General features: G+C 35.9%; 1 protein-coding gene across 1 annotated transcript in view; it reads left to right on the forward strand.

Moving 5' to 3' along the window:
• Positions 1-26,191, forward strand: part of LOC149791362 (phospholipase A2-like) — a 94,980-nt gene extending 68,789 nt beyond the window's left edge. Inside the window, exons 2-7 of the mRNA XM_089969184.1 lie at positions 19,177-19,335; positions 21,755-21,879; positions 22,216-22,346; positions 22,988-23,147; positions 23,932-24,102; positions 25,854-26,191. Of these exons, the coding sequence (XP_089825310.1) occupies positions 21,824-21,879; positions 22,216-22,346; positions 22,988-23,147; positions 23,932-24,102; positions 25,854-25,944 (609 nt within the window). The 5' untranslated portion in view covers positions 19,177-19,335; positions 21,755-21,823 and the 3' untranslated portion in view covers positions 25,945-26,191. The remainder of the gene's footprint in view (positions 1-19,176; positions 19,336-21,754; positions 21,880-22,215; positions 22,347-22,987; positions 23,148-23,931; positions 24,103-25,853) is intronic.
• Positions 26,192-27,083: the final 892 nt, after the last annotated feature.

The raw sequence follows: 27,083 nt of genomic DNA on the forward strand, positions 1-27,083 counted from the left end.
AAAATTAAAGATTAACGATAACTAACCAATGAAACCGAATTTAACAAAGGCAATGACATGTGAAGAAATGCCTCTCACTTTGGAAAGGTAGGCGAATGTACTCTGTCATGCACCATCAACTTGAAAAAAATTATAAACAGAGAGAAACCTGAATTCAAAATTCAGTTGTTTTTTTCTTCAAAATTATTTCGTTTCTTTTTTCTTTTTTTTGGAACAAATCTAAGCACTAATATAGAGTGGAAAAGGGAAAATGCACATACAAGCTTTGATATTTCTGAAAAAATGAGGGGATATTCCTAACGTTCATAACCACCTATATATGCTTGGACTTGTCTGTGACTTATCCACAAAACAAGATGTACATATTTCTGGTCAAGCTGCAAGTGTGTGCGTGTTTTTGAAAATGGTAAAAACTTGGATATACAATTTTCTCGTGACACTTATAAAGTGATGAGTCTGTGCAAGTGTCAAAAGCCAAAGTCATATAAGTTTTGTATTTTGTACGGCTTGTAAAGATTTCCACTTTAGGAAATGTGAAGTATCACAAGTTATTATCACAAACAGAAGTGGAACATAGGGGCTTGCAAGAAAGAAAATAACCCAGACAGTTGGTGTCATCAAGAGTGCTAGAGACGGTACCCGAACTTGCTTGCTTACTTGAATTAAAGTGATTTTCGCTCTAATGGAGCATGTATCACTGGTTTAATAACGCACCGCGTGATTTTTAATTACTCCTGGGGAAGGAAAGAGAGCCTCATCCCCCAGGCTTTTATGTACTCACAGACTATTTTTAAATTTAGCCACTCAGGTGTAGGACTAACTAGTCCTTAACAACCTGACTGAAAGGCTTTACACATGAATGGGAATTGTCTCACCACACACTCATTTTTCTGTCCGAGCGTGGTAAAGGAGGAAAAAGGTGCTCAGCAAGACAGCCATGGATGTTAAGTACTCACCAAAACGCTAGCCCGTACTTATTTCAAATCAAGTTCTGTTTTTTGCTAATCGACAATAATAAGTACCAATAATGTGTTAACCACCTGTGCAATTAGTTCAAATCTAACGAGTCTGTTAAATTTCCTAACATATCTGTCTAATATTAGTTCTTAGTGTACATAAAAATAGCCATACTGATCTTATTTAAATTATTATGTCTAAGCGACATATACCAGTTTGGTCACTGTTAGGTTTAAAAAGTTAAGTTTGTTGCAGTGTTCCAATGGGTCAAGTTTGTTTCGAGAATAGTTTAGTCAAGGAGGGATACCAAGCGAAATATGGTTCCCTATTTAATAAAAAGCAATCTTTTGGAGCCCTAAAAAAAGTCTGTTTTTTCTGTTAGAAGGTAACACGTCTCTCTTTTGCTTTCACGTTCTTTCCCGCACTCCTAGTCACATGATTCTTGATATCAGGAAATGCGTAGCCATGATGGGCGGTAATGTAAGCAGCTGCTTCTACCAGTTGACTGAGGGGGGTATCCAGTGTAGGTTTGTCTGTAGAATTGGGGAAGAACTCTGACCCCTAATCCCATTGAGAAGGTCTTGGTTTAAAGTTGTCTAGAGATCTGTAGGCAACGTATTGTATGGCTCTAATAAACTGCCCTGCTATGTTGACGTCATACAATGCTTGATCTAGCCCCATTTCGGTGTACTTTTCAACGAGGGTCAGCGTCCCCCTCCTCCTCCTCAACCGCCTCAATTTCTTTTTCTGGTTCTGATACTAATTCTTCAGATAGTTTCAAATCCGCCGCTATAGTGTCTGTCGCTGTTATTGTTGTTGTGGTTGTTATTTCAGCTGAGATTGCCTGTAGTATCGGAGTGAGAAAAGAACGTAGTGCCTCCGATAATTACATTTGAGTTTGCCATACCGTTTGTCTAAGATAATTGGACCTTTGTTTTGCCACCACTCTTTCCGGGACGGGTTGTTTGTTAGGTATAGTCGGCTGTTGACTAGATGTTATTTGTGTTCTCGAGGTGGGTGGAGTGCTAACTGGCAGAAACCGTAAAGTAGGCAAACGACGTCAAAGAAGTCAAAGTACGTTGGAAAGGATATCCGACCAGTTATCATTCTTGGATCGACGCTTCGCACGTCATCGACTATAAAAAGAAGTGACCATCATTCCCTTTCACACAGATTCAGCTACTGCGATCACTCCTTCACCCAATTCTTCTCTGCAAGATTTACAAAAACAACCCTTGTGGGTGTAGTGTGGAGAACGTGTGCCTAAAACGCAGATCGTCTTTTTCTGCCAAATCTTCGTGGTGTATTGTGTCATCGGGGCAGCCATCGCCAATTTGAGTTTGCAACAAGGAGACAAACAATTGTGGACCATTGTATTGAGCAGTTACATCGATTACCTGCTTCCTAATCCCTCCCTGAAATTCTCCTCGAACGGGAACCACGGGAACCTTGTGTCCAGTGTCAGTGCCAGCCACCACTCCAACAACAACTCCATTTTGGGCGGAGACACTCCTCTGACTTCCAGTATCGCCTCGGAGAGCCACAAAACTCTGGAATTATGAGCAATTTTACTTAACCTTACCCAGTGACAGTTCCATGGAGGTGTTTCCCAACAACACGTTGTGCTGTTACACGGCCAAATTACCTCAAGCCATCCCCTTAGATCACGAAGCCCATTGGGAAGTGGCTTTAGTGGAAATCATTCACCCAACACAAATCAAAAACATCACCGAAAAGCAAAACACTTTCGAGGTGGAAATCCTGAATGCCCAATTGGAGGAAGAAATCAACAAAATCGGGTTTTTAGGGGACACAAGAGCAGCCAGCAATCCAGCCTTCATTATCTACACCTTGAAAATTCCTTCAGGTTATTATTTTAGTGGTGAACATTTGGTGGACACTATTGCGGACAGGTTCAACTTAGCCTTTGGCAAAGCACTGAACAGAGCCAAAAAAAGTGTGAAGATTGAGTACCATAAAGTGGCTCATCGTCTCGTGATCAAATTTCAAGATACGGACACATTGTCCCTCAGGTTCAATGGTAGTTTGTTTGAAATTTTGGGTGGACATGCAGAAATGGTCGCAAACAATATGAGCCCCAAGATCAAAAGTAATATGGATTTTTACAGAGCTTTTGGAAACCCGGTAGAACTGAACCAAGGACTTAATTTGATCTTTGTGTATTCCGATGTGGTGGAGTACAACGTGGTGGGACACACCTCTGTGCCGTTACTGCGTGTCATTCCTTTCAAAGTGGATAGTACCACAAACAATGACCAGGAAGGTGCAAACACCTATCACGTACACCGTGAATTTGTACATCCTCACTATTTACCCGTCAGTAAGTCGTATTTAGACACTGTCAACATTGCTATAAAAGGAGATCTGGGACAAAATATTCCCTTCTCCAAAGGGAAAGTTACAGTGAAACTCCATTTTCGAAAACGGTTCTCTAACGAATTGTAAGTCAAGACAGCGACGAGTGACATTTTCACCCTATAAAATCCGGCCAGATCCGTGTGGAATTTCAGTTTGCAGAAAATCTACGCGCAGATAATACGGTGAACGTCCTCCTGTATGCTGAAATGGACAATACGATATAAGCCAACAGTTTGAGAGAAGTCATTCTACACTATTAGAAGTCATGGAAGACTTTTATCAATGTTTGTATAGTAGGGATTCTTTGGACATGGAATGTGAAGATCCTGAGGAAGGAGAACCCCAAGACAAAGACGAAGAAGTCATCATGATGAAGTCTAGATGGCCAGAACAAGAATCACATATAGTTTCCTGTTATGCTATAGTCTTGACAGAAAAAAAATTAAGGAATTGATCAAGAAAGATTGCTATGGATGTCATAACGATCATCCCAGTCAAATTCAACACGATAAATGCTAATGCTGAGTCAAGAAGAAAAATTGGACGAATATCTGGACGAAGCTTGGAGTCTCATCTCGGAAGAAGACGTGTTACAACAGTGGTATAAAGGCTTGCGTGAACATTATTGTCCTCCATTAACAACTCAAGAGATCCATCGCATCGAAGCTCTGTTGGATCAGAGTTGGGAGACAAGGCGAAGAAAACGATTACTTGTCAGACATTTTCAAGCAGAAAGTCAGGATCGAATTGATGACTTAAGAAAAAAAACAAAAAATGGATACCTGAGAACTTTATTACCTTTTGAACCACAGTTCGTATACGGCTTCTTGGAATCCTGTCGTCTGTGCTAAAGATGAACTCCCTCATCGCAAACCTAAAGACCATCAAGCTTACGTGATCAACACGGACGACAGTCATCTCCCAGGAACCCACTGGGATGCCGTCTACTTTCCTCAAGAAGGATGTGTGGAATAATTCGATTCGTACGGATTGCCCCCTTTGGAAGACGATATCATCGACTTTATGAGAAGAAATGCTCAAACCACCCGATTCAATAATGTGAAATTACAAGGCACAGATTCCTTGGTGTGTGGACAGTACTGTGTGTATTTTCTGCATCATCGCAGCCTGGGCTATTCCTTAGAACATTTAGTGACTCATTTCGATCCTCGTTCTTCTGCTAGAAACGATGTGAAAGTAGATCGATGGTTTTGTGACCATTATGCTTATCTTTTGTCTCAAGCTAGGAAACGTAGTGTCCATCAATGGCCTAATGATTTCCAACAGTGGAAATCACAATTTCATTCACAACGTTGTCAGCCCTGTTTAAAGTAGAGTGTGAATTAAAAAAACGTTTGGTATTTGAAAAAAATGTTTGATGTTATAGTGTTAGATTATTGTTAAAAAAATGTTAGAGTTGTTTGTTAGCATGAATAAAAAATGTTGTGTTTTGAAGAACAAAAATGCCTTTGTGGTTTGTTTGGCTATAGGAATGTTGAATTGATGCTCTTTGACTTCTTTCTATCCCTCCCATAACACTATTTGAACGTTCCGGCTCGAAAACCGTGTAGCAATGTTTTCCTTCACGTCCGCGCTTTCACAATACAAACGGGGAAGTCTCCAGTCTGCCCATCCATTGTTAACTTATCTTCCTACGAAGATGTGCTCAAGATTAGCCAAGTTGAACGAAGCCTATGTGAATTTGCATAGGGTCATGACAAGTCTGATACCGAGACCTGAAGAGATAGACAATATCATAATGTTGAAAGTCACTGAAGACCTGAAAGAAGAGCTCTTCAAGGAGGAATTCAAGAAGGAGAAAGAAGAATGGATGGAGAAGTACAGACTTCATAAACGGCAGAGAGAGAGCAGCAACAGCAGCAGCATGAACCTGACAGAGGCTTTGTCGATTGTCGTATCGACACCAAAGAGTTCTTCTTCTCTTTTCCGAAGAAGCAGACCTTATCCTGTGAGAAAGCCTGTCGTCAGAGGAGGCCGCCATCTTATAACCTAAGCGATCGCCATAGCTTCAAGTTCCCAAAAAATTTCAGGGCTACCCCATACTCTCGAAAAGAAATAACATTCCATTGCCTATGATATGTTAGTCAGTTAGAAGAAAAAATACAGAAGTGAGTCTATCAGCACATGATTTCTTTATCTTGGTTAGAAAGTGTGACTCTAAGTTGTTCGTTTCCGTCGATTATCAAAATTTTAAAAATAGTAATATTCTGTAAAAAAAGTGAGTGAATGTTTCTTTTAGGTCTGTGCGGTTTTTTTTTTTTTGGTTTTTTTTTTTGTTGGTGATAATATGGATAATGTAAGTTCGGGTACAACGAAATTAAAATAATTAGGCCCAGAACTCGGTGTGGAGGGAAGAAATATACGCAACAGCAGCGGGAGCAAGAAATGCAGACCTAGCCAGTTAGCATTGAGGCATTCTGCGTTTGACAATGCCTTTGATGTCGTACAAGTCGTCTTTTTTGGTGACACGACTTGATTTGAAATAAGTACGGGCTAGCGTTTTGGTGAGTACTTAACATCCATGGCTGTCTTGCTGAGCACCTTTTTCCTCCTTTACCACGCTCGGACAGAAAAATGAGTGTGTGGTGAGACAATTCCCATTCATGTGTAAAGCCTTTCAGTCAGGTTGTTAAGGACTAGTTAGTCCTACACCTGAGTGGCTAAATTTAAAAATAGTCTGTGAGTACATAAAAGCCTGGGGGATGAGGCTCTCTTTCCTTCCCCAGGAGTAATTAAAAATCACGCGGTGCGTTATTAAACCAGTGATACATGCTCCATTAGAGCGAAAATCACTTTAATTCAAGTAAGCAAGCAAGTTCGGGTACCGTCTCTAGCACTCTTGATGACACCAACTGTCTGGGTTATTTTCTTTCTTGCAAGCCCCTATGTTCCACTTCTGTTTGTGATAATAACTTGTGATACTTCACATTTCCTAAAGTGGAAATCTTTACAAGCCGTACAAAATACAAAACTTATATGACTTTGGCTTTTGACACTTGCACAGACTCATCACTTTATAAGTGTCACGAGAAAATTGTATATCCAAGTTTTTACCATTTTCAAAAACACGCACACACTTGCAGCTTGACCAGAAATATGTACATCTTGTTTTGTGGATAAGTCACAGACAAGTCCAAGCATATATAGGTGGTTATGAACGTTAGGAATATCCCCTCATTTTTTCAGAAATATCAAAGCTTGTATGTGCATTTTCCCTTTTCCACTCTATATTAGTGCTTAGATTTGTTCCAAAAAAAAGAAAAAAGAAACGAAATAATTTTGAAGAAAAAAACAACTGAATTTTGAATTCAGGTTTCTCTCTGTTTATAATTTTTTTCAAGTTGATGGTGCATGACAGAGTACATTCGCCTACCTTTCCAAAGTGAGAGGCATTTCTTCACATGTCATTGCCTTTGTTAAATTCGGTTTCATTGGTTAGTTATCGTTAATCTTTAATTTTTTTCATGCATTTCTTTTTGATAGAAGATTTAAGGCTTTCTATTGTTGTAACGGTATTTATGTTGTTTAGTCTGTTGATGAAATTATCTATAGCAAAGTGCTTAAGATTTTTCAGCTTTTTTTATTATTTCAAGCCCTACAAAAGGAGACCAAGTTTGTGTTCAAAGACGATTGAAACTCTAAATTACACAGGCGTGAAGGAAAAACATCGTTGTGTTTAATCTAATCATGCTTGCCGTATCTCTTTGTGTTTTAGAGGTCATATTTCTTCTTAAGTAAATACATGCATCAATAGACAGACAGATTGGGTCATCATCCTTGAGTTTCACTGTACTTTCGGTTCTTTACTTCATACAAACCCCAAATTTATTGGTTTGAAAAAAAAAGATAACATGCCCCTCAATACTGTAACACGTCTGTTCTGATTCTACCGATGTGAGTGTGAGTGTTTATGTCGAAATGTTTAAGTGAGATATAAAAAAATGGTCAGCTTGAAAACGCGAACCAATACTGTGACGCTCAGTATTTTGATGTGGTAAGAGGAAATGGTACAACACACACACACACACAAAGAGGGCTTGTAAGTTCACATTTCAGTGTCTGCACTGTAATGGCAACAACGCAAGAACATAGGGATTATTATGCCACACAGTCCTAGAACAAAACAATGCATCACCCGTTGTAAGCCATTTCATTGGCTATACTTATTTTCTTACCGCGTTCGCTTCGAATTGACTTGAGTAGCTATTCAGACAGTGACGAGAATGGCCATGCTTTACTGGGTCTATCCTATAGGCGATTTATATAAAAAAAAATATTTTTAAAAATTAAACTAATGCACGAACAATCGTACCATGGGCGATCCCATGGAAATTGTGTCCGTCTTATTGCAAAATACATCAACATTTAATTTAACCGTGCAGATCGCTAAATAAACCTCTGATCATACACATTTTGAAAAGTGTTGTGTGACACGGATCGCCATTGTCGTTTGGTGTCTGCTTTCTTCTTCGAAAAGAGATCGTTTCGTCTTGACTATAAAAATTTAATTTGACTAAGTCTTACGCACTACTTGAACTCATACATTTACGTTGTAGGTGTAAGCCGTCGTTCTCAGTTTTCTGGAAGTTCGTTTTTGCGTTTCTCAGATGTGATACTATTTTTTATGGACCGAACGAAATTTCTTTTGGCGTGAATCAGGACTCGTGGTTTTGTGGCAGAAATGGAGAGCATTGATTAAAGCCCAGTTATGTCGTCTTCGAAATCGCTGACACGGATTTGAACTAACACTTCAGGTTTTGTGTGAGGCGATACGGTACATCATTGCCTTTTACTTCCTCAATGAAATCGTTTCATCTTATTGCAAAATTACATTTGACTAGGTTTCATACGCAGCAGGTCTCTGTATATAAGGAGAGTGTCTTAGCGTCAGAGTATTCATTCCGCTCTCAAACGATCAAAGATGGAAGAGTCAGCACAGATCGACCTGCTGGTCAAATATTTGCTAAAAGTCATACGAAAGCATAATTCACATGCGAAAGTGGCAACAAAACTTACTCTTTTGGTCGTTGATTTGATGAGAGTCATACGAAAGTGTGTAAGTGCTAATGAAGTTTGCTATATCTGCAAAGGTAAATGGGTATTTGTCTCCAGAATACCTGCTTCGTCTAAGAAAGAGAGACAAAAGTCAAGATACCTAATATCGTTGTCAGGAGAAAGGACACTGGAATTCAGAGTGCCCTACGAGAAAAGAGAATAAACAAAAACAAGACGAAACAGAGAAGAGGGATTCAGAAGAAGAAGAAATTGAAGATGATGAAGAACTTGTGCCAGTAAAGACATGGAAATGGAAAAATTGACAATGTGAGCCGATGCGTTGGCCCTGATGTGAAATTTCATACTACCTTCTAAAAGAGAATAGACCAGAAAGAACACATACGTGTCTCTTGGTCTTGACATTGTATAATAAGGATGGCGTGTTTTGTTTTCTACTCACACTTTATGAAATTGTGCCCTTTCACCTATCTCTATCCCTCTGGATCATGTTTTAGTTAGAATTGAAATGGAAGGATGTTTTCCTTCACGCACGCTCTTTAGGCATGCAAGTCGGTAAACAATAGTCAGTCTATTCCTCCATTATTTTGTGTCTTGATGTTTCCTAAATCACACACTGATGCCATAAAATAACGGGTTAAATGGGTTTTGTAGTGTTGGGAGTGGGGTGGGGTGGGGTTTAGGTGTTTGGCAGAGTTGGTCATTGCAGGTGAGGGCTTAGGTGCTTTCAAAAAACTTTTACTTCTTCACTCTGTGTTGATAGTATATTTGGGGTTTGTATTCGTTCGCGTACGTTTGTGTGGATAGTTTATTTGGGGTTTGTATCATCTCCCTTCTGTGTTGATAGTATATTTGGGGTTTGTATGCGTTCGCGTACGTTTGTGTGGATAGTTTATTTGGGGTTTGTATCATCTCCCTTCTGTGTTGATAGTATATTTGGGGTTTGTTTTCTCCTCTTCCCTCTGTATGTGTGTGTGTGTGTATGTGTGTATGTGTGTGTGTGTGTGTGTGTGTGTGTGTGTGTCTGCGCGCGTACGTTGTGTGGGTGTGTGTATTGGTCTCTGTTTGTCCGTATAAAACTCACTTTATCCCTATCAGATACACTCTACCTACCTACCTGCAGTAGCGTGCATTCAGGTCAGCCACTTGCAACACTGTTGATATTTATCCCTAGTGTTCAGTACAGTGACGTCACTGACGCTGGAAATTTCGAGACTATAAATATCGAGTTGGGGATTTCCACATTTTGTAGCTATACATATATACTAGAATTCATAAACAGGAACGTCACTCAAGCTGAGGCTATAAAAAGATAGTGGGATTTTCCAAAGGAAAAACCCACAAGTTGGAGCTATAAATAGATAGTGGGATTTCATAGGAATTTCAGCTGATTATAGATACATAGGTATTTATCGACGATCGTCACAGAAGTTGATATTGTAAGTAGTTACTAATTTTATCTATTTTATAGTGTGTGTTTATGTGTGTGTGTGTGAGTATGTCTGCGCGCGTACGTTGTGTGTTTCTGTGTGTGTATGTGTGTGTGTGTGTGAGAGAGAGAGTATGTGTGTGTGTGTGAGTATGTCGGCGCGCGTACGTTGTGTGTGTGTGTGTTTGTGTGTTTGTGTGTGTGTGTGTGTGTGTCTGCGCGCGTACGTGGTGTGTGTCTATTGGTCTCTGTTTGTCCGTACAAAACTCACTTTATCCCTATCAGATACACTCTACCTACCTACCTGCAGTAGCGCGTATTCAGGTCAGCCACTTGCAACACTGTTGATATTTTATCCCTAGTGTTCAGTACAGTGACGTCACTGACGCTGAAAATTTCGAGACTATAAATATCGACTTGGGGATTTCCACATTTTGTAGCTATACATATATACTAGAATTCATAAACAGGAACGTCACTCAAGCTGAGGCTATTAAAAGATAGTGGGATTTTCCAAAGGAAAAACCCACAAGTTGGAGCTATAAATAGATAGTGGGATTTCATAGGAATTTCAGCTGATTATAGATACATAGGCATTTATCGACGATCGTCATAGAAGTTGATATTGTAAGTAGTTACTAATTTTATCTATTTTATAGTGTGTGTGTTTATGTGTGTGTGTGAGTATGTCTGCGCGCGTACGTTGTGTGTTTCTGTGTGTGTGTGTGTGTGTGTGTGTGTGTGTGTGTGTGTGTGAGAGAGAGTATGTGTGTGTGTGAGTATGTCGGCGCGCGTACGTTGTGTGTGTGTGTTTGTGTGTTTGTGTGTGTGTGTGTGTGTCTGCGCGCGTACGTTGTGTGTGTCTATTGGTCTCTGTTTGTCCGTATAAAACTCACTTGATCCCTATCAGATACACTCTACCTACCTACCTACAGTAGCGCGTATTCAGGTCAGCCACTTGCAACACTGTTGATATTTTATCCCTAGTGTTCAGTACAGTGACGTCACTGACGCTGGAAATTTCGAGACTATAAATATCGACTTGGGGATTTCCACATTTTGTAGCTATACATATATACTAGAATTCATAAACAGGAACGTCACTCAAGCTGAGGCTATTAAAAGATAGTGGGATTTTCCAAAGGAAAAACCCACAAGTTGGAGCTATAAATAGATAGTGGGATTTCATAGGAATTTCAGCTGATTATAGATACATAGGTATTTATCGACGATCGTCACAAAATGGAACGAAAAAATTGAAAAAGAAGAAAATGAGAAGAGGAAGAAAGAAGAGGAGGAGGAAGAGAAGAAAGAAGAGGAAGAGAAGAAAGAAGAGGAGGAGAAAAAAAGAAGAAAAAGAGTGTAGGAGATAAAATAAGAACTTGGTGGAGAAAAAGAAGAAATTAGAAGCAGAAGAAAACCCAAAGGCCCTTTTCAGGGCCCCCATATTTCTCGAAAAGAGATAGCCTTTCCATTGCCTACCCCTTTTTTTAAAAAAAAAAAAAAAAAAAAAATCCCATGTTCAATTCCCTTGTCGCTAAACAGTCCCACGATTTTTTCTCCATATTCAATTCCCTTGTCGCTCAACGGTCCCACGATTTATTCCCATGTTAATTTCCCTTGTCGCTATATGTTCCCACGATTTTTCTCCATGTTAATTTCCCTTGTCGCTATATGTTCCCACGATTTTTCTCCATGTTAAATTTCCCTTGTCGCTATATGTTCCCACGATTTTTCTCCATGTTAAATTTCCATTGTCGCTATATGTTCCCAAGGGGTCCTGTAATGCTAATTTCCATTGTCGCTATAGTATCCCACCTTACTACTGATGGTTTACAACTATAATGTGGAATGTGAAAGAACATTTTTAATTTTGGAATCAAAAGATCAATGATAGAGGTGACCGCAAATGAACTAAACAAAGCCAATGGTTTCCGCAGAAGCATCTGATTTATTTAAATTGGTTTAAAAGGAGGACACACGTCTAGAGAATGTTCAAATACGTTAATAATCATAATACGTAAGTTTTCTTCTTCGATATTCTATGTTTGATAGTTTCATAATATTTTGCTTTCAATGGGTCTCTTCAGATTAATCTGTTTCGCAGGGAAAATTTAATTTTGGTCTGGAACCGGACGTAAATTGTCTTCTGGAGAGAGCGAGAGAGAGAGAGAAAGAGAGAGAGAGATGCATGCTGGTTGGCATGGGGCGAGCGTGTTCTGTTGAGCACTGTTTTGGGGTTTAGATTTTTCCTGACATTTGGGATCGTTGTTACTGAGTTGAGCCATGTTTTCAAAACAGACTCTATGGAATCTCTCTCTTCCCCACACATATATACACTGTTTCTCTCTCTTTATATATCTCCGTCTGTCTGTTCGCCTGTCTGTCTCTGTGCACACACACACACACACACACACACACACACACACACATACACATATATATATGTGTTTTCAAAAGAATAAGGTTCATGTAAGGTTCATGTCCTTTTATTACGTAATGCTATGAAAATTGTCATTATAAATAGTTTTCTTATAACATTAGACCCAAACATGTTTGTATGCAGTATTCGACAATCTACTGTGGACATAATCGTTTCAGAAAGTATGTTACACTTGTTTACTGATAAAATGTGCTATAATGGATTTTTTTCTAGTAGTGTCATATAGCGTCATATATTTGCAAAACAGCTTTTGCAAACGCTTTTAAACATGAGCGTATACTCAATTAGCCAGCACTACTTCAAAAATAAAAGAGTGACTATAAAGGTACTAACGGAAACTAGACCAATGGCTACGTATATGATTATCATAAATCACCAGATTAGTACAAGGTGAAAAAATAGTGATCGGATTAATAACACCTTCACAAAGAGAGTTGACAGAAGTTATTGATAGGTCAAAGGTTATTTTATGTTTAAAGGCATGAGCAATTGTACATTACGGGTTTTCTAGGTCAGTCCTTTTGACAGAAGCAAAGGTCAGGCAAGGAGAAAATGGACAGGTAAATAGGACCACTTAGATTAACTCGAATAACATTTACTATAGTTTTGCATGTACACATTACAATATGTGATCATCTAAGAAACTCTATGCCTGAAATGACATAAACAATTATTGAAGAGAAAAAGGAAAATAAAACCAAACTCCTTCGAAAGCAAAAGAACGAAACATAACACCGCGAGCGTTAGAGCAAATCGTACGACAAAATTTATTTAATTACTAATTTTACAGTAAAGTTAGACATGTCACTATAACTTTTGATATCATTACTGCTATGTTTAGCAAGCAGCCATTATTTAAATGATTATCAGTCAATAAAAATATTAATTAAAATAACTGATTGAGATCAAGTCTCATGACTAGAAAGATTAAAATAAATAGTTAAGCAAATTTTCTCAATAGTAAATATACACCGCTCCGGTGGCCTAGTGGTTAGAGCGTCCGCCTCGGATGCGGGAGGTCGTGGGTTCCATCCCCGGCCGAGTCATACCAAAGACTTACAAAAACGGTACTAACAGCTGCCTCGCTTGGCGCTCAGCATTAAGAGGTTAGTGTTAGGACTGGTCGGCCCGGTGTCAGGATAATGTGACTGGGTGGGACATCATGCTACACGTCTGCGGCATGATGCCCCAGTGCTAGACATCACTATAAACTGTCACATAGCAGACATCGTAGCGATATGACTGAAAAATTGTTAAAGCTACGTTAAAAATCCAAATCACACACACACACTCAATAGTAAATATAACAGAATGTAAACTATCTCTGGTGTTTATTTTACTAAAACTATGGAATGAAGTGTATGCTAATTACAAATTTTTTTTTCAACTGCTCCGGTGGCCTAGTGGTTAGAGCGTCCGCCTTGGATGCGGGAGGTCGTGGGTTCGATCCCGGTGGAGTCATACCAAAGACTTGAAAAAAATAGTACTAACACCTACCACGCTTGGCGCTCAGCATTAAGAGGTTAGTGTTAGGATTGGTCAGTCTGGTGTCAGGATAATGTGACTGGGTGGGACGTCATGCTACATTTCTGCGGTATGATGCCTCAGTGCTAGACATCAGTTTAAACTGCCACACTGCAGACATCGTAGCGATATGACTGAAAAACTGTTAAAGCTACGTTAAAATTTGAAATCACACACACACACACAAAGCGCATTTCGATAAAAGTCAACAATCGTAGTTTTACGTGTCACAAATAAAACTCTTGAAACAACCCAAAACGTACCATTGATATATTGTTTTGTATCTGTCTACAAAGTTTATTTGCTTTATTCTAAATGTTTTGCATAACATTTCAAAACCAAATATTACTTAGCTAACAGTAGGTAAATGTTGACCTAGAAACATGAAACATGAAAACCACAAGAATTTAAAAGCGGTTTTTACATCCAAAAACAAGCACGGGAACGTGGTCTCTGATATATATATATATATATATATATATATATATATATATATATATATATATATATATATATATATATATATATATTACATTAAATAGAATACTCTACAACCAGCTCAATAAACCAATAATAATGATACAAACATGGGCACTGAGGATAAAATTATGCAGGTACGCCGCAAGAACATTACAAAATAATTGTCAATAAATCATGAAAATCACTGAACAATATAGACGAAATATAAGTTTTGTAGATTTCATTCATTTAATCTATTAGTTTATCAAATAAAACTATTTTTCTTTTGTTAATGATTGAAAGCAGCTTCTAGATAATAATAAACAGCAAACTCCAAAAAGTGTAAGCTATAATGAATTCATACAGATCTGTTTGAAACTTAATAACCCCAAAAGTGTAAGTTATAATGAATTCATACAGATCTGTTTGAAACTTAGTAACCCCAAAATGTGTAAGCTATAATGAATTCATACAGATCTGTTTGAAACTTAATAACCCCAAAATGTGTAAACTATAATGAATTCATACAGATCTGTTTGAAACTTAATAACCCCAAAATGTGTAAGCTATAATGAATTCATACAGATCTGTTTGAAACTTAATAACCCCAAAATGTGTAAGCTATAATGAATTCATACAGATCTGTTTGAAACTTAATAACCCCAAAAAGTGTAAGCTATAATGAATTCATACAGATCTGTTTGAAACTTAATAACCCGAAAATGTGTAAGCTATAATGAATTCATACAGATCTGTTGAAACTTAATAACCCCAAAATGTGTAAGCTATAATGAATTCATACAGATCTGTTTGAAACTTAATAACCCGAAAATGTGTAAGCTATAATGAATTCATACAGATCTGTTTGAAACTTAATAAAATCTGAATGTAAACCTAATATCGCTTTTTACAGCTTAAACTGGTTCTTGTTCGTTTGTATACTCGCACTATAAGATAATTGATGGTATACGATAGTTAACATTGATCAATCATCCGAGTAGGTCATATTCTCAACAATCCATAAAGTAATTTGCTCTAATACACTTACACTGGTAATGAATAGTAATGAAAGACTTCTGTCTGGGACGCGTCGTCTTGCAGAGCCCACCCAACTCTCACTTTTATAAATGCATCGTTTCATTCAAAATCATGGTTATAATTTAGGCGTATGAATGTTCTTATAAATTAGATACTAACTGAAAACAATATAGTTTTATGTCTCTGATGCCTACCCATAATTGTCTTATGTCAGATTAGTGAGTTTTGTCAGTTTAATTACATTCTTCAAACAAATATTTATCCAAAGTTAATTTTTGAAGGTTTCTAGTGTACACTCTGTAAGCAATCTATGCACTGAAATGGTCAATCATTATTTTCTCTGGTATGAATGTATAACCTGAACCAGTGCACATTGTAACATGACCAGAAGTCACTAGATTGTTATTTGTTATTTCTATGAAAAATCTCTTGAAAAATCTATCCTTATAATATCTGAATTTACTGTATTGAAAACCCCAGGAAACAGACTTTACTCAGCTGTGAGTACTAATCACACAGAGCTTAAATAATTTCAAATTGTGCCATGTTAAACAACTATGGCATCAAGTAGGATGGAAATATAAACCTAAACCGTAAATATCTTGCATTTCTGAAAAATTGAATTTGATACCAATAATTATTTCACTATTCACTTTATCTATGGTGTTAGGAAATCGTACGAGAGAGGCTTTGCAGAAGATTTTAAGAAGGTCAACCTAAAGTAAATTCTCTGACTTAGCACTGTATATGTAATCTATAACGAATAGAATCGCAAAGCGATCTGGTATGCCAGCTACACAAACATCATAAATAATGATATGTGGAAAAGTACAGATTGTAGTCATTAAGAAATTGGAAAACTATAATGAACTGAATTATAAAAGAAAAGTGCATTATAAATATTTATTGCTATATTTTATGGCTTTCAAAAATGAAGAACGATAGCGTATCGTTATTCTCTTGTACAACCTGGAAAAGCTAATTTAATAAATTCTACAATTCGGTGCCATAAACTATAACAAGTGAAGTATTATTCTCTCAGATAGCCTGTTTTAATGGTTTAACTTGTCAATTAATTTGTTTCAAATATTGGCAAGTTTCTAACCTCAGTAATTATTTCAATTTCTAACTGGAATCCATGTCATTCACATTTATATTTTTCTTGAAATTTAGAAAAGATGGTTTGTGATTTTCAAACATACTTGTTTCATAATTTCTGTTTTCAGTGGATATAGGATTTTACATTAGAAGGTATAGAAATTTCCGTACCAATAAATACCTAAATTTTTACCATAATGATAGTTACTTTAATATTCATTTTCTGCTTTTCTGACATATCTTTCTAACACATACATGCCCAAATAAACTAACATTCCACTAATGTTGCTGCCTTAGCCGGAAATTAATGTTAACACAGCAATTACTTTCACATGTACTCAGGACAAATGCGTCACTCACCTGACCTATCACTAGGCTTTAGACATTCGATAACTCAGACGAGCTGCCATTAGTATTGCCGCATTTACATATCCACGTTCTCTCTCTCTCTCTCTCTCTCTCTCTCTCTCTCTCTCTTATCACTTTCTCAAATACATGTACATATAAACCTGGTTCAACTAGTGTCAAATACACAGAAACCCTTATGGCAATATTATTTCAGTCTGCAACGTTAAATTAATTTTTGACACAGCTCTCTAACTGCGTTACATTATATTTATAATTCTCCTCTGAAACTGTTCTACGTGGCGTTTTTGTGGCATTTTGAGCAACGTAATACTAGAAACCGAGATTTTTTAGATATGTGTTTTGAAAATTATTGTTGAATCCCACCTTTAGTAACTTAGTGGTGTCTCGGTGTCGACTCATTTTCAAATATGGACTCTATAGCTAGTACGATAGCTTCTCGATTTGATTTTTCAAGAGCCATGCTCCTAATAGTCATACAAAATAAATTAACATTAGTACATACCTCACACCATCGTTTTTGAGGGATAGTTTCCTAACTTCCATACAAGCACTATTCTATTGGTCAGTGTAGCCTGTACAATTATAGCCGTCTTAAATGTATGTCGAACAGTCTGTGGTACTCGGTACACATCTTGATCTTGAATACAACTTTGTAATTATGATTTAATGAATTTCTACTGTTTATAATCCTTCAACATTTCATACGATTTATCAGTCCTGTATGCACAGATGAATTTGCCTGATCATAATAAAGTGATTGTCTCAGAGTTATGTTTTACATTTTGTAAAGCAAATAAAGGTAACGAAAACGTAAAACCATCAAATTAAACCTGTAAACATTTAAAACGTCCCAAAATATCATTATCGTGTTCTGTTTAGTTCTTTTATGTTCTTTAACGTACTGCTATTAATTGGCGATTTTGGCAGTAACTGATTGGAATGAAACTTCAGCAACGAGATGATGGAAAAGAACTTCTGTTCAGGGAATGTCGAAGGGATCGTCTGTCTTTTGCATTAGATACGTTTTAATTATCGTGCCTGTGATCTGAATTAAATCTCAAACAAAAAACAACATCAACCGACCCTCTTGTTTTATGTTTTATTAACCCGATCATGCACCCAGCTCTGAATTTCGATCATTCAACCGAGATGTCGCAATCATTGTCCTATTTACCTATCCTTTTTGCCCTTGCAAGTCTTCAACTTCTCTCATATTTATAAACCCTCACTAAATAAGTGTTGCTACCTGTAAACATAATTTAATCATTGACATATACCTTCCCTCGTGGCAAATGAGTCAGTAATGCGACCATTCACATTGTGCTTGACGTTGACTAAACCGTCGAGATTAGAAAGATCATGAGATTCTTGACAGTCATTAAGTTACTTTACCTCTCTGAAGCAGTATATTCTAACTAGTGGCAAGGAATGTTGCTGCCAAATAACAATGTAAGATGATGTATTCAGCATTCTTAATAGATTATTTCTACATAATATCTAAATGTATCAAACTAGCATCAGCTCTTTCTATTTAAAATAGTTATATCTTCATAAGGTTACATAACTGTTACAGCTGCGGCTATAATAGTAAGCAAACAAAACAATACAAGTCCCAAACCAAATAAAACAAAACAACACAAAAACAAAATCCAAGCAAAAACATAAACCAAACAAATCCAAAACCAAATACAAACAAAGCAGAACTAACTACATACAAACAAAACAAAAACTAAAAATACAAAATAACAATCAAAAACCAGTTGAACATTCTATGAGAATATTGCAATAACGTAAGTTTAATTGTTTTCTACCAGAAAAGGTAGATATTAGGTTCTAAAAAATGGAAAACTATCTTTGTTGCTGACTTCAAAACATGCATACCGATGTTAAACAAGTGAATAATCTTACAGTATGGTTTGAGGATAGATAAATATCCATCGTGCAGTCAATCAATCAAATAGATATTTTGTTCTTATTTATATTTATTAGGTTTATTTTACTGGAATATACACCATAATATAGGTATGTCAAATGTGTTAAATAAGCGCATACAAACATTTCAAGGACAAATACAGATAATGATAAACATATATAATAAGTTAGGCACAAGTACGCACACACACACATACGAATACACACAAACAATCTGCAAACCAAAAAAGCATAGGCACACAAAGGCACTCGTAACACAAGCACGTACATTATTATATTAAACTCAAACCAAAACTATAGTTGAAACGATTACACAGGAAATATTTAGCATTTGTATTCATCAATTTAATTTTTGAAAATTTATTTGCAACAATGAAATGTTATATCTAATGTAAAAACGTACATGATCAAAAAAAACGTTAGAAAATGCTGACCACTAGAAAAAAGAACACTGCGAAGCAAGAAATATGACTATTGGTTAATGCAATCTACGAATTATTCTCTCCACGCATAGGGTAATGACCCCAAAACTGACTTGCCGATGAGGTTAAATTAAGAAACTTTTACATCCGGGGATTCTAAAGAAAAATAAGGTATAAAACTCGACACTGCTCAGCTGAAACCACATTCCCTCGTGAAGAAACGTTGAGATAACAACTGACGGGCTTTACAAGTAAGTAAATCTTATAATTCTGATCTTTCTTGTGCTGAATTTTAATATAAACCCTTGACATTTCAGTCATTGTTTTGCCATAATGCTTCTTTAAAAAGGAACAGGATCTATCTTTGTTAAAATCAGATCTTAGTGGGTACAAATTTAAATTTAAGAATTTCTTTCTGCGGCAATGGACTTTTTCATATCATGTATTCATACCAATTTAACTTGCTAGGAATGCATCAATATTTATATTTAGATAAATATATTGACATATTATTTTATTTTGCTAGTGTATCTACCTAATACTTGTATCAACTTTTCAGTGTTATGAAGTAATGGAATCTGTGATATCTTTAAATCGGATTTTTTACTGACTTTAGGTCTTTTCTTAATTCATTGACTTTAAATATTTTGTTTGTTTTTATATTTGGGGATAATTTACATTCTCGTGTTTTATTTGTTATAAATCGATTGTCATTGAATATTTTTATTGCAGTGACTTTGAATATCTTCTTTATTTTTTATTATTTTTTTTAATTTTATATTTCTCGTTTTTGATTTGTTATTGCCCATTGAACTTAGACACAAAGAACCAGTGATCCCATTCAAGAGTGCTCTTAAAACTCACCTATTTTGACTGCAAGGATAAATTTAAAGACCTAATAATGTTTCCTACCTTAAATATTTTCAACACGTTTTTTATGTTTTCTAATCTGTTTATTTTTAGTAATCATATCATTATTTATGTTATAGGTTTGGCTAATGTTGTAAAGAGTTAAGAACTTCTAAAGATTAGGCTATATGCAAAGTTATCATCTTCATTATTATTATTATTATTATTATTATTATAAATCGATTATCTTTTTAAACGTGTCCGGCTCTACCGGGAAACATCTTCAGTGCTCCGTAAGGATAGAAATGTGACTAGCGCTACTTTCCAAAATATATCTCTCATTGGTTATTTCATTTCGAAATATAAATCTAAATTTAAAACATAGTATTGAAGATTTGTCGTCGCTTTTCAGAACGTCGCCTGGAACAATCTTTTAAACTAAACATAAAAATGGAGCTTGTTCTCTTTCTATTAGACTTTGGTATGGAAGTCAATGTCATAGTTAGAGAATTGTGTATAATGCCAAGCACCTGTTTCACATCTAAGCAAAAGCAGATGAATTAAAAATAAATAAAACTAAAATACAACTGATTATAAAATAAAAGAACGGATAAGTTTATGACTATCTAAAATAATGTTGGAAGACATAAGTTTTAAAAAAATCTTCGCTCTAGACAACGAAGAAACATTTCTTAAGAATATAAATAAAATAGACGATGAAACTGCGAACATGACAATTAAAGTGTTGTAAGATTTTTTAAGGAGCGTAGACATGACTCCATTATTAAGCAGAATTTAATATAAAGGATGAGGATGAAATAATCAAAGCCTGCATTACGAGTTATTAAATTGCTTTATGTGTTATATAAAGAACTTGTCTTTTCAATTATAGTGTTAGTTCTGCATAGAATTATCTTTGAACATTCAAACAAAAAAGGCAATATACCGTTCTTTTCTCTCTTTTTTTTTTTGACCCCATGATGACTTCATACAGATGCAAACATTGTTCGTTTGATTCATATGCCATATTTGATTCTCCTGAGGCTAATTTATTTCCAATAAAGTTCTGTTCTGCTCTTTTCTTCTAGCAGCGCGTGTATACACTTTATAATAACTGCTTTAATTAGAATTGCGTGAAATATCGGGTCCTTGTCTGGCCGATATATGCCTGTTAGGTAGTACGAAACATAAAATATTCTGCATATCGTAATTTAAAAAAAAAATGTTTTTCGCTAATAAAATGTCAGCATAAACAATATGAGAGATCTAATGTTACACCTACCAAGCCAAGAATTCGCGGCATTGCATATGATACTTCCGTCATGTTGTATATCGAAACCCACACCTTACTAGTTCTGAAGCGGTTATATATTCTCAAACGATTTGACGAAATATCCTCGATATATCACAGTAAGAGAAGGCGCGTTTGATCTTATCTTAATACCATGCTGATTGACTCATGTCATTCGATGATTGCCAGATTTAAAATGATTCAGTACATCATATAATTGTGCTATCTGTCTATGGGATTAAATCCATAAATAGACCATTTAATTCCTTTTTCTACACACTGATTAATGTGAGAGTCACCTTCTATTTGTTTGCAGCATATCATTAAAGTCGAATAAATGAGGAACAACTTTAATCCAGTTAATTTGACAATTTAATGTTTTGGGTCTGGTTTATTTGTCAGCAGCCTTACAGTAACAACGAAGTTTTATCCTTGTAATGATGTCATATAATATATAGCAAATTAATCGCATATTGGTGTACAGACTGCTGCCTTAAGAATGACACATTACCTCGTTCTAATATCTACAGGACTGAGTGCAGTGAACCTTTCTAACATCGCAGATAGAACACATAATTCCACCTTACCCTTTTGTTAAGATGTCTGTCGGTATAGTAACATGTCTGCTATTCGCAGCAATTTCGATCAACATGAGGTAAGTACAACCCGATTGATGCTAGCCATACCGTATAAAGCCTTTAGCTCCTTGTATTTCATATTTTGTATATTTGTTAAGCTATTGTGATCAAACTAAGTATGCTGGAAAAGACTATTACCAATAATTGGGCCTAACCTTTTGTGCAACGTTACTTGGCAGTTTAATTCAAATAATGCTTGTTCTCCTACGTGTCTCAGAGGTGTAGATTTATTTAGGTCTTACCTGCATTAATTATAATAATGTGATTGGCTCTTTCTTAGTTGTAAAGTATAAATTACAGATATATTAATCACAGCGACACAGTATTGACGTAATAAATATTTATATAATCAGAAGTGTGGAGTGCGGTATTAAGAAGGAAGAGGCTGGCATCTCGAAATCGGAGAAGATAATGTCAGTACAAGAGAGATCTCTCTGGGATATATGGGAAGCTATTAAGAAAATTGGCAAAGGCATTTACCCAGGTAACGTTCAGCATTACCACCCCTCAATAAATAAGGCCACTTGCACATAACAAAGAAAGCATCTAGGAATGTGTTAATGTAACCTGGATGGTCCAATACAGTGCTTAAGAAACTAGCATAAACTCGGGACTATTTTGGGTGGAGGATGAACGCGAGTAAAACTATACATCCTACATTCGTAATGGGACAAAAATAAGACTTTCAGCACGTCATATAACTAAGTAATGAACTATAAATAAAATATAGCTTTTATACATTCATTAGGAATAAACAAAATCATTAATTCCCGAAATGAAGAGGTATTCAAGTGACAATTCATTACGCGCAATTATATCTTTATCTATGCATTTGATATGCATTATGGGTAGGAAGAATTCAACAAAACAGGCACTTTACAATTGTTCTTAAGTTAAACCCAAACTGCGTTGAACGTTTCCAGAAAATGACATAATGAAAGTTAGATCAGGAGGACAGTACCAGTCAGACATAAGGACTATAATTACAATGACTACGTTGTTTACAACCTGGTGTGTATGGCGCATAAACGTAGTAAAAATAGACTGTGTACATCTTTATGTAAATTGAAATTGTGTTGCATATCGTTTCTGAGTGTAATAAAGCTGGACATTTTACATCTGCAGGAACTAACTGGTGTGGGGTCGGAAACGTAGCAAAGAATGACAGTGAGTTTGGGACAAGTGAACAAACGGATAGATGCTGTAAAGCACATGACGAATGCGAGACCTTCATTACAGCAGGTGACACTAAGTACGGTCTCAAAAACAATGCCATCTACACAGTGTAAGTGTATCGCAAACGCATCCTTAATAACATGGTGATGATAACAACAGTGATACGAGACTTTTATCATTTACTTTATTTCTCAGTTTGCCACATAATTCTTCTGTAATTATAAAACTGTTGTCTCAGTAAAATCAGGTGGAAGCAAGTGTAAAGTATGTATGTATATAGCTTTTAACGCATAATATATTTCATGCATATATTTACTTTAGTAAGGTCACCCAAAATGTAAATCTTACCCAAAATAGATTGCACATCACAGAACTGCAGTGTTTAGTTTCTGTTTCTTTCACTTGTAAGAACCAGAGTATTGAGTTTATTGACTTCCGCCAATCTGAGTATATTTTAATGTTTTGCATTGTCCAGACGGGCGACGAATAAAAAGATCAACATAACTTGAGTCTCATGAAGTGGTTCCTATATGAACTGACATACAAAGTAATCACATCCTGATCATTAGGAATTTTAAATCATCAACGATATATTTAAGAATATTTTGCTGTTAAGAAATAGTGTAACGCGTTAAACACGGATTATATCACATGTGTAAGCTTAACACTTCTAAAAAATATTTTTCGATTACACCGATTGCAAAGAATGTGTAATTTTAGTACGCTGTGACATAGATGTACTTAGTACTGAATCAAGTGGTTGAATTCCTCATAATTATTGGTATAACTGTTACAAAAGAAAGCTCTTAGGCAACTAGGCTGCAGCAATCTCGATTGTTGGACAATCCAGTGAAAGCTAGTAAACACCTATTCATACATCATCTATTTTACAGATCCGGTTGTGATTGTGATGAAAAGTTGCTGGATTGTATGGTTAGTGTTGCGAGCTCAGAGACGTTCCCTGCCGATGATAAAAAAACGGCAAATGATTTCGGGTGGCTATTCTTCAACTTCATCAGTCCGAAATGTCTGAAAGAGGACTACCCACTCGTCTGCACTAAAAGGTAAGACTGATGTCTATGCTTTTATCCTTTGCACTCTTCAGACACGAGTGACCATACATTTTAAGGATTTTATCTTGTTATCTTTATCTTTCATGCATACATATTTTCAACATCTTTACCATTTATGTCTTATCTTGTCAGAGAACATGCTCAATGACATCCCGAAATATTTATCTTCCTAAATACATGCATATATTTCCATCCTTCTTTCTTCATTCCTTTTATCCCGTTTTTCATACAATAATTTTTGGTCCTGTATCTATCACCTAAGTCTTCTTCTCTGTATGTTAAATTATATTTGTAATATGCAAAGATCATAGTCCTGCACGACAAGGCCTTTAATGCAGTACAACCAATTAGTGATATGATTATATCAAATCATATTGTCAGAGATGTCGATCCTGATAATTATAATGGAACAATGGGGTGACGCCTAATAAAGTTTTCTTGATTACGCTTTAAAAACAAAAACAATAATAACATAGACTAATAATATATTCAAGGCAATACAGCTTAATAAAAGGCTCGATTATGAAAGGACAACCAACACAAGCTACCAAAGTATTTAGCAAAAGTTAATCGATTTAAAACTCGATGCCATAAAATGCTTTTAGATGTGAACTTCCGCTGACAAGGACCTGTTTGAGACTAGGATTCCAAAATCAATAGGCTTATTTTCTTCATCAAAAGAAAAATAGTTATTACTTTTAGACACATGCACGTTATTGGCGGAAACCATTTAGCATCTTCGAATCATTGTGACCTTGATTTTGACCTTTCGACCTCCATATCAATTTTTCGGGAATTGTACTATGCAATGTTTGTTAAATCATATTAGTGCGCTTAAATACACGTTCCCTCTGGAGAAGACCTCAAAAGTGTCTCAGATATATGTGCAACATTAAAAATACTTATATTAGTATATCATAAGAACGTCATACATGAAATATGATTGAAATTGATTCTTTATTAAATAATGCATTCGATAGGTGGTGAAATTAACAATTAACATAAGAACAAAACACATATAATTATAATAACCAATAAATTTAATTATGGAATTGTATGTAGTTTGAAAAAACATTCGTCATATTATTACGTACAGTTTGTGCTTAATGGATTGAATTTAGCATATTTCTAGCCTCGGTAGATGTCGTCGACTTTAGTAAATTCATACATTTCAATATATTACGGTATTTCCAATGTGCAAGACTGCTGCTTTCGTGTTTTCATGTTTTCTTTGAGTAATTGTGCTCTTTGTCGTTATATGCGCTTCGTGAATGTTTAACTCTGGTTATGTGAGATACAGACACCCAAGTATTCAGCATACATTAATACATTATAACAGAATATCATAAAATACCTATTGAGGTTGGCTTATCGTCTAATTTTGACAGATTGCAAAGGTGTGTGATTAATGAGACCAAAGTGTCCGTTGCAAGAAATCAAATTCACGTACATGAGTATATCGTTCATTTTTCTTCAATGATATTATATCAGGTTTCACATGGGTATTCTTAGATTATCATACGATGAATCAGGGGTATATACACAAGGTGTTTGAAGTATAGGGATAAGCTACTTTTGACAAAATACAAGGAATATTTGATGATATCAAAGCATCTCAAAGGCAATATGAATGGTACTTTGTTAGAAACCGAATGTCCTAACAAAATGTACTCATACATGTAAATAATTGTGATTATTCATACGTATTTTAAGACAAATAACAATGTTTGTTCTTCTTTCAGATGGCTTGGAATTTGTACCAGTTACGAGAAAGACACAAACCAGACCAAGGTTTGGCAACTTGTAAAGGGTCCAACGTTCCCTACGCAATGAGACCTGCCTTGATACCACACCTGTGACATACAAGTAATATTTACCTCTTCTTGCCTTGAATGAAATGAGTCACAGTACAGAAGTCAAGCATTGAAAATACTTTTTGACGAAGCAAGATACGGTCTTAACCCCTCCATACAAAGCACTCTTTTCTAACACTGACTGTTGTAACTAATGATATTTAAATAAACTTCTTTTATATGAAGCAATTATAAAATTAATGTCTTAATAAAACTTTTTTCCCGTCTGCCAATTCTAATAGTTTTCATTTTTTGTTTAGATGTTACTTATCTTTTTATTTTCCATGACTACTTTGTTATGACAAATGTCTCATTGAATTATTTATCCTATGAAACTATTTAAGTAGAAATATGCCACATAACTAGCAACTGGTAATGTCATGCCATTGCTACATCCAATGTATAGTAATGGACCAATAGATGGAATGGGTGGAATATTTGCCTAAACCCTATAAAATGAACCAGGAATGGATTTAGGCTGCCATGCTAATGGTGAGATTTAATGCACACTAAAAGACAACAAACGTGTCAGGCGAAGTCAAGAAAAAAAAATCCCCACAGTAATTACAGATCTATTGTATGTATTGTGAATAATGATGACAAGACCGACGTACAGCGGCACGAGCTTACAAGCTATATACTTTCCAGCAAGATTTCAAGTATGCCACACAAGAAATACCATAATTTATTAATTATACACCGCATACTCACTAGCATATTCCATAGTCGAGGTTCCAGTTTGTTAACTCTGTCTACACTTTGTCGGATCAATAACATATTTCAGCGGTTTGTCCCAGCAACATCTATTGGATTTCATGAAGTGCCTCCCTTTGTGTGTAACGCCAACTAAACAATAGCCTGTAACAGCGATGCATTGTACATCGGCCAAGAATGGCTGAGGCGTTTGACATTAAAATGAAACATTGTAAGTTTATTATCAAAATAATGACTACGTACCAGATTGTGGGAAAGGAAGTATTTATAGGTTACTGCATTTGTATGGGAAATATGAACGAGTTTTGGGATGGAATACTGATAATTAGATAATTTGTAATTGCATTCATTAAACAACCTCTTCAAACATAATAACTATAAGAACTATACATGTAGCAATGTCAA

The sequence above is a fragment of the Sinohyriopsis cumingii genome, chromosome 9 (assembly GCF_028554795.1).
Source record: "Sinohyriopsis cumingii isolate HCF-2022 chromosome 9, ASM2855479v2, whole genome shotgun sequence".
Taxonomy (NCBI): Eukaryota; Metazoa; Mollusca; class Bivalvia; order Unionida; family Unionidae; genus Sinohyriopsis; species Sinohyriopsis cumingii.